The sequence below is a fragment of the Saccostrea cucullata genome, unplaced genomic scaffold, assembly GCF_032062105.1.
Source record: "Saccostrea cucullata isolate Sc308-1 unplaced genomic scaffold, CSIRO_AGI_Scuc_v1 ctg171, whole genome shotgun sequence".
Lineage (NCBI taxonomy): Eukaryota > Metazoa > Mollusca > Bivalvia > Ostreida > Ostreidae > Saccostrea > Saccostrea cuccullata.
In genome coordinates, this window is record NW_026926065.1 from 468,184 (window position 1) to 485,795 (window position 17,612).

The 17,612-nt window shown below is 32.9% G+C and overlaps 1 protein-coding gene across 1 annotated transcript in view; it reads right to left on the reverse strand.

The window, feature by feature from the left end:
• Positions 1-17,612, reverse strand: part of LOC134270626 (zinc finger C3H1 domain-containing protein-like) — a 107,864-nt gene that overhangs the window by 45,162 nt on the left and 45,090 nt on the right. The window contains exons 30-36 of the mRNA XM_062752866.1: positions 16,980-17,084; positions 15,505-15,771; positions 14,950-15,051; positions 14,125-14,164; positions 13,582-13,644; positions 13,369-13,447; positions 1,692-1,895 (exon numbers count right to left, since the gene is read on the reverse strand). Coding sequence (XP_062608850.1) covers positions 1,692-1,895; positions 13,369-13,447; positions 13,582-13,644; positions 14,125-14,164; positions 14,950-15,051; positions 15,505-15,771; positions 16,980-17,084 — 860 coding nt within the window. The remainder of the gene's footprint in view (positions 1-1,691; positions 1,896-13,368; positions 13,448-13,581; positions 13,645-14,124; positions 14,165-14,949; positions 15,052-15,504; positions 15,772-16,979; positions 17,085-17,612) is intronic.

A 17,612-nucleotide genomic window follows, 5' to 3' on the forward strand; every position in this document is an offset into this window, starting at 1 on the left:
ATTGAATTTGGTAATGGATCAGGATTTTTTTTTTCTTAAATCATATATAATACAGAATGTCTTTTTTCTTTTGCTATAGACCCCATGCAACTGTTTCAATGCGTTTCCGGAAATGGTATCGTTTCATCAAGAAATAGCACTTGCTGGTTCCACAGAAGCTGTATTTTCTTTGATACATGAACTTCATCTCATAGCCACGTCAGATCCCTTACTTTTGTTTGTTTTTTTCGTTGATGATAAATTGCTGATATGGAGTATAAAATTTTAAGAACGTTAGACATACAGTCGTAGCACGCGTTCCTAAACAATGTAATAACTTAAGGATTTAATGATAGAGTGTTCGATTAGCAACTCTTCATTACCCCTTCACCAATCCATCAAAACACTTCACATCAAAGAAACTAACTAAACAGGCCTATTGTATTGAAAACAAGGATAACTTTCTTCAATTTTGACAAAATTTGCTAGTTATCTATAATAACTTCACATGTATAACAACTGACTCAGGTTTCAAATCTCGGAGCAAACGATAACTAGTAATTGCAAAATAAACATACATTGTTGTCCGAACTTGGCCGATCAGGGTCGAGTGACCTTGTTCTTGCTAATATAAAATCAGACACAGTTCCCCTCCCCATGCAAGATATTTTTGTTGCTTTCAATCTGAATTTACTTTTCTTTTCTATCTTTTTTTCCTGCAGTTTACTATCTTTTTTCATGGATTGTGAGACTTTTATTGGGAACATTTCAAGTTAAGTTTAATGTTACAGACGTCATAAGAGACAAATAAAAAAAAAATCTTTTTTCAAGGAGAAACGACATCAAATTTATCTTCTTTTTTGTAAACTTTGAAATAAAAAAAAATAAAACAAGGAATTGTTGAAGCTTTCTAACATAAAAACAAATGTAGGACAAATCAATTAAATTACACGACGTTAACTTTATAGATATATTGCCGAAAGCTATAACAAAGTGCAAAGTAGACAATAAAAAATTCATGTGGTCATGGATAAAATATGCATTGGAATGAAACCGTTCGAATCATTTTTAAACTCCGAGCTATGCAATATATTAAATTTCTTTACCTGTAGAATAAATTTATACGTAAGTTACACCTGAGACAATGTTAAAAGTATACAATATATATAAACAAAACCCTTCAAAGCCAACACGATGCACCGCGATTTCCATAACTTGTTCCCTATGAGGCAGAGATGAATTTTAATGAACATTAAGTTTGCCACTGTATATACACAATCGAAACCCTGTAACTTCTTATTCTTAAGTAGAGCAGATTGCGTTTAAATAGGCAATATTCACGTGCTCTGAGTGAACTTTTCTTGGTATCACTCTCTAATAAACGGGAACGACGAACACAAAATTAAAAAATAACATTCGGACGTTTAATATCACTTTGTCAATATCTCTCTTTCTTGGTGAAGATTTCACTCACTCTCACTATTAAATTCTTCTAAATCCCCCGGGAGATCGGGGCAGATGACTAATATAAGTGTCTTCAACGAGCACGAAGTGTGGTTCTACTAATTCAATAAGTGCCACATTTTATTATGGTAAATTGTAATAATGTAAATTGATATGAACATTCAAGCATATTTCTCTGTTACAGAATAATAAAATGCATTATTTATTTATATTTTAAGAATTGGAGTAAGTTACTATCTGTTTATTACCTGTGTAGTTTTGTCCAGGTTTGAATTTAGCTTCTTTTTGGGATTCTAGTTCCAAAAAAGAAATTTGAAATCCATTATCCCCCTTAGACTTTTCAGCTGTCGTATGAATTGGATTGCGTTCACAAATTGTAAGATCCGCCTCACATACCGTCAGACACACGGACAACGTAATCACAATAACGCTAATCCGCCACATTATTAAGAGTAATTTGAAACGAAATCATCTATAAATAAAATAGTAATGTGTGTCAGCTCGGGCCGCAAAAAATCCAGTTTATCATGATATGATCTTTAAAATAAAATAATATCACAAATATATTTTTCTTCCTCTGTAGCAGAAATTAGAAAATCCACCAGTGTAATCACATTTTTATGGGGATATCAAAATTAGTATAAAAAACACGTGTATACACCCCTCGTCAAATAGCAAACATATACACCTTGTGTGGAAAGCCACAAAACGTATTCTGTCTCTCTTTCCCTAATACGCCCCTCTATTGGATAAAATTTCTTTAGCTCCGCCCACCTATCAGTTTTCTTGTATTTTTTGGGATATCGTACCTTTCAGTAAGTTTTTTTTTTCTTTACGCAAGTATGTTAAAGCGCAACAAAATGTTTCCCTGATGAAAGATTAGGCGAAACAGATTAATCAATAGAGAACGTGTCGAAAGTAGAATTAAGCACCCCTTACATAAGACTTGAAAGAAGATTAGGGATATATTGGACCCTTTTTCTTTAAAAATGTGTATTCTTATGCTGTAATGGTACTAAATAGTGCGATCATTGTGTGGAAATGAAACTATATTAAGTAATGCTTGGTATTTCTGACCACTTGAGTTAAATAATGGACGAAAAAATATGTGGCGTGATTAGTGAAACTAGCACGAGCTATTAATCACGTCGCAAGAACCATGTTTTAATTATTTATCATTGCATAAATTTTTCAATAAGATATTTATGTTTCCGGTTCATATTCAAGGTGTATCTTTGTCCGTGTGTTGAAATAAATCATCAAATGGACACTGATGTCGTGTAATTTAGAGGCGCCGACAACACCGTTAGAACAACAAGCGCTGTTGTTGTTCCGATAGTAAGAATTCAATGCAACAGGTGAAAAAAAATGCTGCGAAGCGCAAGAAATCAAAATACAAGTCTTTAAAAGAAAATATTATTGAAAGAGGATTGTTTGGTTAGAAGGCGAGATTTGCATTAATACATTCACACGAGTGTTGAAAAAGAAGAGCACTACATGCAATTGATTGAATAAGTCCTGTCCTCAATATTGATATAGGCAGGTCAGATTGATACCCGTTAAAATCCTCTAAAATCACAAGTATTTAAAATCTAAGCTTATTAAAGCGATTCTTAAACGTCTTTAAAGGCCTCCCTCTGTGTTAAAATAAATTCTGATTTTCCCAAGAGTTTAATGGTGGTTTTTCTCTATAGTTTTTAAAATAGAAGTCATAAAATAGTTAAAATATACACTCAAGGTTATCAAAATAACTGGACAAAGGCTAAATACAGCTGGAACTCGATTCAATGCACAGTCCATTATCGAAACAGACTTTTATTTTCTTTTTGAAATCCGAAACATGAATTGTTTCCGCTAAGTGTATATTTAAAAAGTTGCAAAATATCTGTTTCATGCATTTTTACTTTTTGTGAAATTGTCCAGAAACGAGCATCAAAGAAAAAGAAAAACACATGTTTTCAAATATTTTTTAAAATACTCATAACAGTGCTTTTACAATCCAGATTATGCAAATTTTATTTACTTATCGGCACACAGGGGTGAATTTGTTTCCCTCAGTAGTTGAGATTTTCCCCGTGATAGCGGAAATAGTGGGAGAGCGACAAAAATGTTAAGCGGTTAATTCACACCAAACTGCCGTTCATTTCGTTTGCTAGAGGGACAGAACTCATTTAAATGAAGTCCAGTAACCTGTTTACTCGTAAAATACCCCCAAAAAATTTATGAGGCATATACCTGTACAAACGATGATAATATAGTATAAGCGCACTCTGCTTTTAACATCTGTAAGCCAAGGGGTGGCGCCGAGTATAACAAGCCTTAGACTACGGGGATAATCCTGCATTTTATACTTGGTAAAAGATATTGCTGTAAATGGTACCCACCTGAGATAATATATACTATTATGGTGTATACTGCAGCGATCAAAGCTAGCAAATGTGGTAGAAGACAACGCTAAGGGTTGGAGGTAGCGAACCGACGGTTAAGGGGGTCGTATCTCAAGGCTCTTCAAAATGTCGAGTGAATAACAGAAAAATCATTTGATCTCCAAAGAAATATTAACAAAATAGATTGATTTAGAATCATGGCAACAAAATGGTGTCTACCCGTCTATCATCAAGTAATTAGTATGTGAAACATTGACGAGTGAATATCGGGGTACATGTACCTTAAAGTTACTAGTATATCAAAGGTAGATAACCTGCTAAGACAAATGGGAGATAACTTTACCCACCAAATATTATTGTTAAAAATCTAGTTCTATTTCAACGATTAAACTGAATAATCTATAACGTTGTAATCAATCAACATAGAAGTCAATCATATTAAGGTGAATAGTGTTTGGGTCAAAAACAAGGTTTAAATTGAATTCCATCCTGTGCTAGGCGTGCGAACATTCTCTTTTCCGATAATTAAACGTATTAGTAGAGTCATTCATTTCTTAATATGGGGATAAGTATATTTTCTGTACTTGGCCAAGAACATTTACCACATTTCTATACACAATCGCTTTGTTTCCGTAGTGAGAAAAAATGGTTCGATGGCATCTTGGGTTTTTAAATATTTTGTTCAAATTTAAGGCAGATAATATGTGATTTAGATGAAATGTTTGATAAGAGATAATATGATGACATCAACTTAAAGCTTAAAGAAAGGAACATGAAAAACTGGCTATCGTAAAGTCTATGGATTGTGAAGATCTTCAGTGTTTAACGCTTTTGATTTTACAACATAAAAGATTTAAATTCGTTTTTATGCCGGTAATTGTACGGAGTTTTATTATTTTTTAGACTAAGAACCAATTACAAAATTTATTATATAGTTTTAAGACAGAATTTTTCACATCTGTTAATTTTCAAATTCACGCAAGGGGTTTAATATGCTAAAGAATTTAGCAAAATATATAATTATAGCCTAAAGATGTCCATGAACTCTCAGAAAATATAAATGGGTGCAAAATTTTTACGCTAAACAAAACACGGTACTTGGTTAGTGTTATGAAGTTGAACTTTTACGTTCCGCCTTTATCTATTTCACAAAGTTAACCCGTTATATATATCATTTTAATTATACAATAAAAAATATCGTACAATAATAATTAAATAATTGATTCACCTTACTCTCAAAAGTAAACGAGCATTTCAAGTCACTTAGACGTACACGTGTAATTTTTGATGTCTTCATTAATCTAGATGATTTTGATTGGAGGTGGGGGTTGTCATTTCGAATGCAATAATTCTATTATGAACTTTTACCTCATCTTTAATCATTAACGAATGAAACAAACTAATTTTCAGACAATGCATAGAATGATGTACTTTACGCTTGCTTCAAACTGTCCCCATCAAGTGCGTTGGCCTGCTAAACACATTCATTTTCCGGTAAAGGAATTCATAGTGTATTCTCATTTTTCGCCTCACTCTTTCATGAACCATTACTAAAGCTTAAATGTTCCTCGTATGATTGAGTATATATACCGTTCTGAAGTTCATGCAACGAAAAAATAGTAATTACAGTGGTAAAATATACACATCTGTTGATACGCATGGACAACTGTTTTCTTTCTCGTAATTGTTTGGACTTGAAATGCTGCAGTTAGCAGAGAAATGGAAGGTGTTCGAAGTTCAAAACATGCAAAATCAATTAACACTGCAAGGTATAGGTCACTCTGGATTGGTATTTTTGTAACACTTTCATTCAACTCGCTCTAATAAAAGAATCATTTGAAAGTTTTTAAAAAGGAGCTGGGAAGACACCTTGAAAATTGAGGTAACGATTTTGGGTTAATTGAAAATGACAATTTTCAAGAAAAAATAGAATGTTTTGCTCATCGAGGGCATATAAAAGATATTTATAGAAAAAAAGAGTCTATCTTTCATTGAAGGATTTATTGTTCAAAAATAGCAAGATTATTTTTTGTTGTAATAAAATTAATTTGTTAATAAACGAGTCTAGAACTGTTTAGCATATAATTCCGATTCTTATAAACTTATGAGATCCATATGCATATTACTCATTAGTATTAATTTTAGATATGCATGTGGATGTCATTATAGTTTAGATTATTTCTTAAAATTATTACATATTGAATATTCTTTAGTCTAAAGGTAGATCACTCTGATTTTAGATCGAATTAGAACTCTATTGGTTGCAATGTATAAAGGGTCCTTAAACTAAACAATGTATAATACTTCCTTAAACTAAATATTGATTATGAAAATTATTATGTATATTTTTCAGAAAGAAAAAGATAAATAGTTTAATGAATATCAGGGTTATTTCGTAACCTTTATGCACCATGGATTTTGATGTCGTAAACTTCGCCGTTTCCTATTTTATTGACACAAGAAATATATTTAACAGGGAACGTTGAGTGATAAAATGGCCACCAAACGAACCATTAATGTCTGAAGAGAAGTAATGTCTCATTTTTTCACCTTAAAAATAAATCAATTTTCTGATTAAAATAAAGTTAATTTTTTTATTTTTGAATACTCGAAAGACGAAAAAAAAAAAATAATCGTGAGTACACGCATATGTTCTTTTTCTAGATGCATTGAAGTTTCGTACTAATTGGTTAGCAATTTTCATTCAACAGTAAAGGCTTTATGAATCAACATTTCTATAAACGATCCCTTCCCTCGTTCCAGAAAATTACCATTGATAACTTAAAAACAAAAATAGATTGCCAGAGCAGCTCATTAACTGTGTAAGAAATGAGTTTGTTTTGTCATTAGATATGATTGTTGGCAGATATATTGTGCTGTTTACCTATAATCATTAGGGGTCACGTTGGGTGATATGAACTGCGTCATTTCCGTTGAGTGCAATTCGAAATATATTCGCTTTCATTTAACCAAAATAAAAAAAAACAACAAATAATTGTATGCATGTACCGCTTTCCATGTGCTAGTAAAGCAATGTAAATCAACAGAATTTTCTTACACATAAACATTAAAAAGGATCGGAGGGAAAATCATTCGTATAGCAGTTTGTGTAAGGAATGAATAAACAAAATAAAATATGATAGTTGTCCGTCCTTTCTTCTCTTCAATACTATAACCGCAGGGAAATCTCCGCAAACTATCTGGGAAATTCCAAGCAACATCCACGAAATAGAAATTTGTAATTTTATTGTCAAGCTATGGACTCTTTCAGACTCTCCTCCAGAACCTTGTCCCCTCTGCGAAGAAAACTTCAGGAACATTTTCGAGCACATCTCTACAACCTGCTTGGGCACAACCGCCATCCGGAAGCGGGTGGGACACTCTGATCGAAAACTTTGATATCATATTAAATGCCGAACTTTCCGGTCTCAGTCCACATGACCTATACCTTTTTTGCTAGGTGCTAGATTAATCTCAAGCACCTTATCTCATTTTGATGGTCCCAAAATGTTGAATTTTCGTTTCCTAAGGGATAAGCATGGTTTAACAGACAGTTGCGTAGGAGAACAGAGTGACCTGTTATACTTACTGTTAGCAACCTAGTTTTTTCTATATATAAATTTATATACACATAAATTCATATGTATTTATTTTTTCTATTTTCCCTTTGTAATGTTTATATGATTTGAAATGTTCATATTCATGCAATCTCCTACGGGGGGAAATAAAGATAGAATGAATGTACAGAATTTTCAATTCTGACAAACAAATCTCGTCCATTAAAAAGCACAAAAATTGTACAACTGTGTATTAGTTGAGAAGAGTCAGTTTCATCCACCCTTTTCCGTCTGTGTTTGTCTTATATGCATGTTTACTTCCAATGTACATGTATATAATTTTTAAAATATGGCAGATTATGGGATATATTTTATAGTTGTTAAATATTGATTAAAATTGGAATTATTTAATTATCCAAGAAAACGAAATGGGCTGTGACTGTGTTTTATGTGTTTTATGTGTGTACAACTACGGCTCTTTCTTAAGTTTTATTCGTCCACGTTCTTCGTATTCATTTTACAAATATAAAATATGCATGTACAAATGCATATATAGGACAATTGCAAGATATCGTATTTGTAGGAAATTTTTACTAAATTAATTCTAATGTTGGTGCATAGGACAATTGCGAGATAGCTTTTTTGTGGGACATTGTTATTAGAATTACTTAGTAATTCTAATGTTGGTCAAAATGGCCAATGATTTTTGAATCGAAACGTACACTTAATTTAGTCTTGCAAATGAGGTCATCGCCCAAATAATAAAGGAATTTAAGTTTACAAAACATTTTTCTTTTTATAGGCCAAAATATATGGACCACTAGTTCTTTTTCGAGTAGGAATTTGAGTTTCAAAATGAGAAATGAAATATGACAAAAAGACTTTTACTGTATAACATATAATTAATGAGGTGTGGTTATATTACTTATATATGACCGTTAGAAAGCTTTAACTATTTACACGTGCTGTTCAATTAATGATATATATGTCTGATTTAAATTTTATCGTCATTAAGAAATTGTTGGAATACTAACTTAGTTTGATACTTGTTTATTTGAGCATCATAAAAATGAAAGTACAATTTCCATGTCGGCTCTAGCTGTTTAATTCATACATTGCGTTTCGTTGAATTCGTACCCTTAGTTAACATTAAACTTTATCTATGATCGAACTGTTTTAAAAAAAAAAATCATTTTGGTCAATTGAAAAAAAAAAAAAAAAAAAAGAAATGTATGTACAGTGTACACGCACGTACTTATATTTTCTTACTTTCTTTCAGATTTTACATTATAGACGAATTGCTTTAAAGACATACTTTCAATAGTCAAAGAAGAATGCGAAAGAGAAGCTGAAACAGAGAAGGAGAACCAAAACTTACGGAAGCCCTGGAGGGACATTGACTTACTTGTTATGACTTATTTATTATAACTTTTTTGTTTTAACTTATTTGTTGTGAATGTTTCGTAGCTAGAGATAACTAAGTGTAAGAAGGCAATTGAAACCCGTTGCTTGGCTTAATTTTATAATAAAAATAATGTTAAGTCCTATTTTAACTGTGGTTTTTGATTGACGAATTTTAGTTTAACGTCCAGTACAGTTGTGATTTCTAAAGTAAATATTATTTTTGTTGTTTTAACTTAATTCTTATTTCCTAAAAGTTATTACTCAATTCTTATATGTAACTTCCAGCTTGCATAATGATTGAAGACAAGAACATGACTACTATTTTATCTTGTCGTTTAATTTTCATTTTTTTTCTTTTTTCTGAAACTTTTTTTTTCTTTCACGCCACTTTTTGCTTGTCATAACAAATTTTAGAATTCAAAGTTAAGTCATAAGAATAAGAACTAAGTCAAAACACATAAGAAATAAGTCAATATCCCTCAAGGGCGTAAGTAATAAACAAATAAAAATTTAGTAATCACATCAGTTTTGTACATTTGACACAAAAACAACAATTAATCGTGCTCAATAGCTTACCTACACTAAGTTAGAACTGATTAAAAAAAATCTCAAAACAAATAAGTCAAAACAAATAAGTTATAACAAATAATTTATAACAAATAAGTCAATGTCCCTCCAGGGCTTCCGTAAAAACTTGATTTGTTAAACAAGAAAGAAATTATTTAAACTTTGAGAGTACATGTAATTCTACGTTATAGTAACTGTGATTGTAATATGGAATGGTAACTTGTTGCTAGATCGCTGTATTCGTATAAATCATAAATATTTTAATATGGAGATCAGTGTTTTACGAATTATTGTCATTGACATTTATTGCCTGTCGAGCGTGCACGTGCATTTACAAGTACCACGATATAAAGCAACTTTCTTCAACCCGAGGGCCCAAGTTGTTAACAATTATGTTTAAAGTGTTGAAAACACTGTAAATATCAAATAGCTTAATTCATCATGGAGACATCGCTTACAGCGGACTTATATGACAAATACAGAGGGTAGGAGTAGTGACTTTTTCTGTGCTTCTGGGTTAATGGTATATTTGAGGAACGGCTAGACGAAAAGCAGTTTTTGGTCTCTCTCCTTTAACATACACATCATGCCATGTGATTTCTCTGTTGTATGCATGTCAATTTTTATGTCTGTTTTATTACTTAAAAATCCATCGATCGTTGACACTCCAAACCCTCCTTGGATACAAGGTCGAGTGTACTTTTCGAAGACCAGGCGAATGTAAAGTCATACAGCGACCTAATATGGAATCTATCGCACTATAATTAGATTCGTTATATGATCTGATTATTGAAAGGACAGGTTACCCAGGTCCACAGACAACTGAACTGTCTCTGTTTGGTCAAAATGTCACATTTAACCGTCCTTATTGTTTATAATTCCACTGACTGGGCTAATTACCGCCATTATCACACCATCGAGTGTGTTCGAAGTGATTTCTGGCGCTTCATCTTCTTACCGGAAACGCCCCTTTATTCTTCGTCTTCATTAATGTTAACAATCATATTCGACAAATTCTTTTAAGCCTATAAAGACTATAATGAACAATTTCACCTCCCTAGGACATGACAATAAAAAATAAAAGGATCTAAAACGCTGTGAAATTTACCCACAGCAAAATGGGATCGCAGCAAGATGGACTTGCAATTGCAAGAAAAAGTCATTTTCTATTTGTTTAGAAATGTCTTCTGAATTTCAATGCTTATCTTTTCAAAGCTCTCAAAAGATGTCCACGATTGATCTAGGATGGGTAATGTCCCCTCTTAAGTAAATTTCCAAATTGCGACACATTTTATATACATGGGTGTTTTCATTCAGGAAAAAATGAAGAGGTCGCTTCTTATTCTTGTTGACCTGAAGCAAACAGGGAGCTGTCATTGGAAGTAGACACGTCCCTAACATAGATATTTTTGTTTAAAAATGGATTTAAAGATTAAACATGACCAGGTAATTTATTCCATTCATAAATCACACATCGTAGTATATTAAGCCCAAATAGTTGTTTTCTTTGGAGTGGGCCCTTTTTATATTAAATTGTTCAAAGTTAGAGATAGAAATCCAAAATCAGGAATGACCATTCATAATTTAGTGAGTGGTCATTTTAAATAATAAAGCTTTCTTGTATAGTGTTCATTGTGAATAAATAAAATTACAAATCGTTTGGTTGATAGACATGTCGACCCATCGCCCCCATCAAAATTCATTAAACTGTTGGAACTTGTATATATGTGACTGTATTCCATAGAATATTTCAAGACAAATTAGCAGAAAAAAACACACACACATAAACATAAGTAACTAATTGCGATGTAATGTAAAATTATTATAATCTTCATTTAAGAAGCTTAAAAATACTACTTGAAATGGCATAATTGGCGACATTAGCTACTTTCGGGTCAATACGGACATTTATTACTGTCCTGGGTTTCTCTGATCCTAAAACCACAAGACAAGCCAAACACGTTCCAGCTGCTGTTTCGCCAGTTAACATATTTCACAGTTCTTAGTCAAGCCTTGTTGCTTCATATTTCATTTACTTGTTAGTAGATACAGTCCCATGGATTTAATGTTCATTATACATTTAAAGAACAGCAACTGACGTGTAAATTACACTTTTGATATTATTTTCAGTCTCTATTGTGATCTGCTACTATCCATTTCAATGCTTGTTACTGTCAGATACATTTTTTCTTATAGTTCAAAGCATTTTGATTACTAAATACATGTTTATATCCCCCCCTTCATTTGAGAACACACTCCAATTAATCTATATAATCCAGTCCTTTTTTTTTCTCAAAAATCCTTATATACTAAACTGGCCATTTACTGGGGAAAGTGTCAGGATGCAGCTAAATCTGAAGGCTTTTTAAAACTTCTGGTCTGTGATATAACAATCAGTATCCATATTTCATAGACCACACATTAAAAAAAAATCTCTTAGATTTAGTATGCACACTTACACTTTTCCTGATAAATGGCCAGTTTAGCTATCATATAAGACTGATAAAAAAACCCCTCAAGAGTCCATTCAAGGAATACAAATCAGGAGCAGTGTAAATATGGGCCTCTGAAACATCAGAGGTGGGATCAGGTGCCATGGAGGAGTGAGCATCCCCTGCCAATCAGTCAAACCCTCTGCTGTGAACTCATTGCCAAGATATAGAAATATCCATAATGTGGCACATAATTTTTCAAATAAGATAAAAATTTAGCATTTTAATAAAATAAAGCTTTCAGCTTCAAAAAATTTCATGACAGAAATCTAATTCATCATTACATACTATCCAAAGAGCTGAAATTTGATCCAAGGTTTGAAACATTTTGTGCAATTCCTTTTGATGACAAACTTCTTGAACTATACACCATACCATTCATAAATTATGGCCACGGCTCTAACCAAAAGGTCTGGCTTGTCATCACATATAAAGACAGCCCTTACTTCATTGAATCTGCACTCCTTACTTCATTGAATCTGCACTCCTTACTTCATTGAATCTGCACTAATTAACTCCATCATAACTGACCTTAATTCCATAAAATTCTCAGTTCAAAATGGTCACCTCTCTATATACATGCATTATAAAGTTCTTACAAAGAGATTGAGCCCTTTTCAACCTTTCATAATAAAAACAGAAGAAACAAGTAATTAATAAACATTTATTCATTTCACATAAGATCATCCAAAAATGATTGTAGAAGTAATAAAAGTTTATAACAAATAACAACATCTTCATTCACAACAATTCAATCTGATCACACATGTATACCTCAACATACGTAATATCAAAATACCCTCCAACAACTTCCAAAACCTTTACAGAATCTGACAAAAAAAATATTACGGAAAATACCAAAAAATTAAGTAGTTTATGATTCGCTAAATCATTCGAAATATGGGTATTTAAATCATCATAAAAATACCTTCAAATAATTTTTTTTTTTCATTAAAACAAAATGTGTTGAAGCATACATGTTTGATAAAAAGATACATTTCATAAACAGAAAGACATAATAAATTCTATTTTCAGTCTCTTCAATTTTTTTTTTTATCAAGTTAGTTCACTCTGTATATCTTCTGGTACTTTCCCCAAGCAGGACAGACCAAAAGTCATGGCCCTCCGCACTGAAGGTCAAGGGTCATCCTTGGAACTTGGTTGTAACAGACACAATATTAAAATAAGCACACAACATCCCAAGAAAAAAAAAGAAAGCACAAGCCCTTAACATGTTTGGGGGAAAACGTTCTGCACTTTTTGGATGTGCATTTTAATACTTTAGGCACTAAAGCTCTTAGTCAAAGACCACTTTGATTTTACAAGAAATTCCATGTTTAGGGCTTGCTATACTTACGATACTTGTGGCGAGATGTTCAAGGAATCGCGATACATGATTTTTTTTTCTTTGTGATTTCTATAAATGTGAATTCAAATATCTGTTTTCTTCTATCACTCCACTTTATCAAGGTGGAGTTTTAGTATATTTTGTTAAAAACTGGGAATATTCCTCGATATCCAACCCCAGCTCTTGGCAACGCTTCTGAATTCTAGGTACCATGGCACAGGACCCATGTGTGATCTCAAACAGCAAAAACTGAAAGTAGAAAATTCAAGAACCTTGACAGAGGGAACATATCAAAAGATATAATCTTTCTTTTTTCGGAACTCAATATCGATAAAGATTCAAAGGTTAAAAAATGAAGAAAAAATATAAAGGTAAGATTTTACATCTTTCCAAAAGGTCACATGGTATGGATGGAATTGGACAGCCTTATGATAGAGTCTTCTGGTCTGAAAAGAAAATGGGTTACCACATTTACTATTTTACACAAAATGTAGTTTATGTACCAAATTCAATCATGCTCCTTTAATGTGTACAATTACAACTAATGAAATCAAGATACTTTATAAATGTGGGAAATTTGTGAAAAGTACTTGGAATAGTTCACTACTTGTATGAAATATCAATATAGATAAAGAACAACATACCTTTGTAAACAAATATCAGGATGCTGCTTCAAGGTTACATTACATAAAATCACATACAACTCAACCTCATTTTACATATCAATTTACTTTTACACAGAAAATATTTGGAAAAATATCAAAATAAGAGCACAATGATGATGCATTTTCAGTTTATCATTTTTTTTTTTAAAATGCACTGTGTAAATTGTCTTTTTAAAAATATCCAATTATAACTCAGGTGAGGTGTCAAAGTTCACCTGGAAAACACTGAAAAGTTACCTTCATCTACTGATATTCACATACCTCTGCCACGTTTTCTAGTTTCAGGCTCAAGGATATCGCCCTACAAAGAGAACAAGGCCAAGTCAACCTAAACGGCCCTCTACCTGCTTCTGAGAAAACTTCACCACATTTACTTAACACATTTGTTCCGTGTTGACAAGCTTCTCACTATCAGAATTCACAAGATGAATCTAATTCAAGGGACACCTAAAGCTTGTTGGATACCTAGCACTACAAAGTGATGGTTTACACGTTATTTGTTTGATAATTGGAGGTGCCGGAACTTCATCCATAATGCCTTTTGTAACTCAACACTATCCAAGAGGCAACAAGCTTATTTCTTTCTCTGTCACTACGGAATATGATCCATAAAATTAAAAGGATATAAGCATTGAAATATTATCATATTTCCATTCTACTATTTATAACTTAGCTTGTATAAAGCAATATTAGTTTAGTTTGGATAAATGTGTCAATTCCTATCAAAAAAGGTCATCATTCTAATTCTATGGAAACTCTTCAAAATCACAGATAATCAAGAATCTTTCAAAGAATCAAGGAAACTTTTAGAAAAAGATTAAATGCGTAGTTGTTACACTGAAATAAGACGCAATAAACCAAGAAGACTTATTTTCAAATTATTTTCAAATTGCTTTCCATTTTAGCATAAATCTATTTATGGAAAAGAAAGGGAGGTGAGGGTGTTTACAAAAGTATCTTTAATCCATAAGATTTTAAAAATATATTAGGAAAAAAACACAAGTTAGACAACATAAATGATGTTTCTACAGAAAACAGACGCGGTAAGACGTAACTTACCTTTTCGCTGTGTTTGTTTAGACTTACATCTTCCATAGTGCCGGGTTGCCAACTTTCTCGATGACTGCCATGGTGCAGAGGGTCTTAGCCTGGTAGAATTTCTCACTCTGGATCGCCTCTTGACACACCCTGTACCACCACCAAATAAACAGAGCTACTGACACCATGAGACAAATTACGGCATAGGATATATTCATGCAGGGGTGTGTATTTTTGAAAAGTACTGTAGGAATTTTCTAATTTCAATAATCTTGATGGAAGAACTACATGAAAATGAAGATAACAACATCCCCTTTCATCCATGCATTTATGACAAAAAAGTTAGAAAATCATACTACATGTATAACCAATGAAAGAAATGTGTGTGAGATTTTTTTAACTTCCGGAATGAACAAGGATACTTGTTAGATCCAAAAACATCTATTGTAAAAATAAAGCTTACTGAAATGTTCAGGCTTTTGCTTAGATTTAAATACACATAAATATGTGATTGTTTTAATATGCAGATAAATTTCAAAGATAGGACTGCTTTACCCTGATATTGAAGTTAATGCTTTACAGAAGATGATGTTATATGTCTACCGTATCAGTAACTCCACATTTAGGGGCATTTTCTCCAGAATAATCTGATACTCAGTCAAGCGTTCATCTCTTGGAATACTGCTGATGAACAGGTCAATCACTCTGTTGACATGATGGTAGTTCAGCCAGGTGGATCCAACAGAATGAGGGGTGTCAAAGACAGTGGGAATAGAGGATAAAGCCCGATTGAACAAATTCATGTAAGTCTTTGCTCCCATGGAGACCATTTCCTTGTCGTTGATGAGTCGCTGACAGAAGGCCAGGTATCTGGTGGTAAGGAAGGGAAAGAGCAATTTATAATTTGCAATTCGGTAAAACTTAAAAACGGAGTTCCTCTACTTAATCAGGTCAAACTAAATACCAGGATTACCATTAATTTCAATACAACAATGTAACACAGACAGTAAAACACATAACCAGCCATGTTTAATGTGCACAGAACATGGTGAAACATAGATACCATGTCTCAAGTTGAAAGCTAGAAGTAAGATGTTGTTCATGTTTTGACTATGAATGATTGTAAGAAAAGTTCAGCAACTGTTTTATGGCCTTGTTACAACATTTCCTATGAATCAATTTCTTTGCAGTTCGTGAATGAGATGCATGAAGACTGTTGAACTCTCTGCCTGGTTCAAGTCGAGCCATAAATCTGAACCCCTTACACTGTCAAAGCACAGAAAAAGGAAGCCCAGCCCTCGTGTAACAAGTGGACCTGATTAATAGACACATTAGATAAACAACAAACAACCCCAGTCCTGCTTCTCTTAGACAGAAGTACTATATTTTCCTGCTCCTGCCTGACAGAAGTACTACATCTTGTTAAATTCTTCTACTATTTTTAATGTTTTCTCTACATCCTTTGTTGTAAGCTTGACAAAGACAAAACCAAACTCACATTAAAGAATCTCCATATGCATACCTAAATGTTCTGTAATGAATTTCTGAAGTTGTCAACAAAATTTTATTGTAGTGCGGGTGAAAGGTCAAACATGATACAAGAAGAACAAAGTATAACTGTTCTGACAATGTTTCCCCTCTCTCTAATGAATGTTACAAAGATGAAAAATTTGATCATAAAATCTAAATCAGGGCACATGAATTTCTATGACAACTTTTATGAGATGCAATGCTTTAAAACCCTGTCCTAAGTGACAGCAACCCAAATTAAAACATTTTTATTTACATTTTTCATTAAAATTCTTGCACTTTTATTCCATAATTGAACACTGAAAGTCTGCCAAGTTTCTGAAGATTCACTGCAAAAGCCTTGATTTCTGAACATTCTGTCTAAATCTGGTCTTAAATACTAAATTTGAAGTGTTAAACCAATTCAAAAATATTGCACTGTGACTGAAATTTCCTTGCTTTCAGGTCAATGACCACCAAAATGTGCTAAGAGTGCATTTGTTCCATTTTAAGAACTTGCATGTTTCCATTTCTAAGAATATCAGAGTACAGATAGGTAACATGTTTACCTGCACCAAACTTCTGTAAGGTCAGAGGCTGTTACCATGGAGCCTAGCATTGTCTCATAGGCCTCTATTGCAGCAGTTGTGTCCCCTTGTAACTCCAACAAGAGGCTGTAAAAAAGTATTAAATTATACCACAGGAGTTCGCGTACCTATCAATTTTACCGAAATTTTCAGTAAATAAAAAAAATACGAAATACCTATAATAATAACACAAGGAGTGCAACGGTTGTCCGCGACGCCATGACGTGACGTCACGGGCGGTCCATTTACCCAAAAGGAACAAAAATAAACAATCATACACAATTAACTAGAGATAACGATATTACGTTTAGATACGAGTACAAGTACTTGTACCTCCCCGTTTTAAATTTTCTTGAATGTCTACTAACTTGTCTCTGGTTTATTTTCGCATATGACCTCAATCATCTAGATTAGCATTTCAGGCAGTTTTGTTCCTTTTTGGGTAAATGGACGCGCCCGTGACGTCACGTCATGGCGTCGCGGACAACGGATATTTGAGCGAAGTTGTGGAGAAATGTCACCGCTGCTGCTGTTAAACATGAGTTTGAAATCTTATGCATTAGGAGCCATAAAGAATGGTCCTTTCCAAAAAGATTGGTTTGTGTTTTATAATTT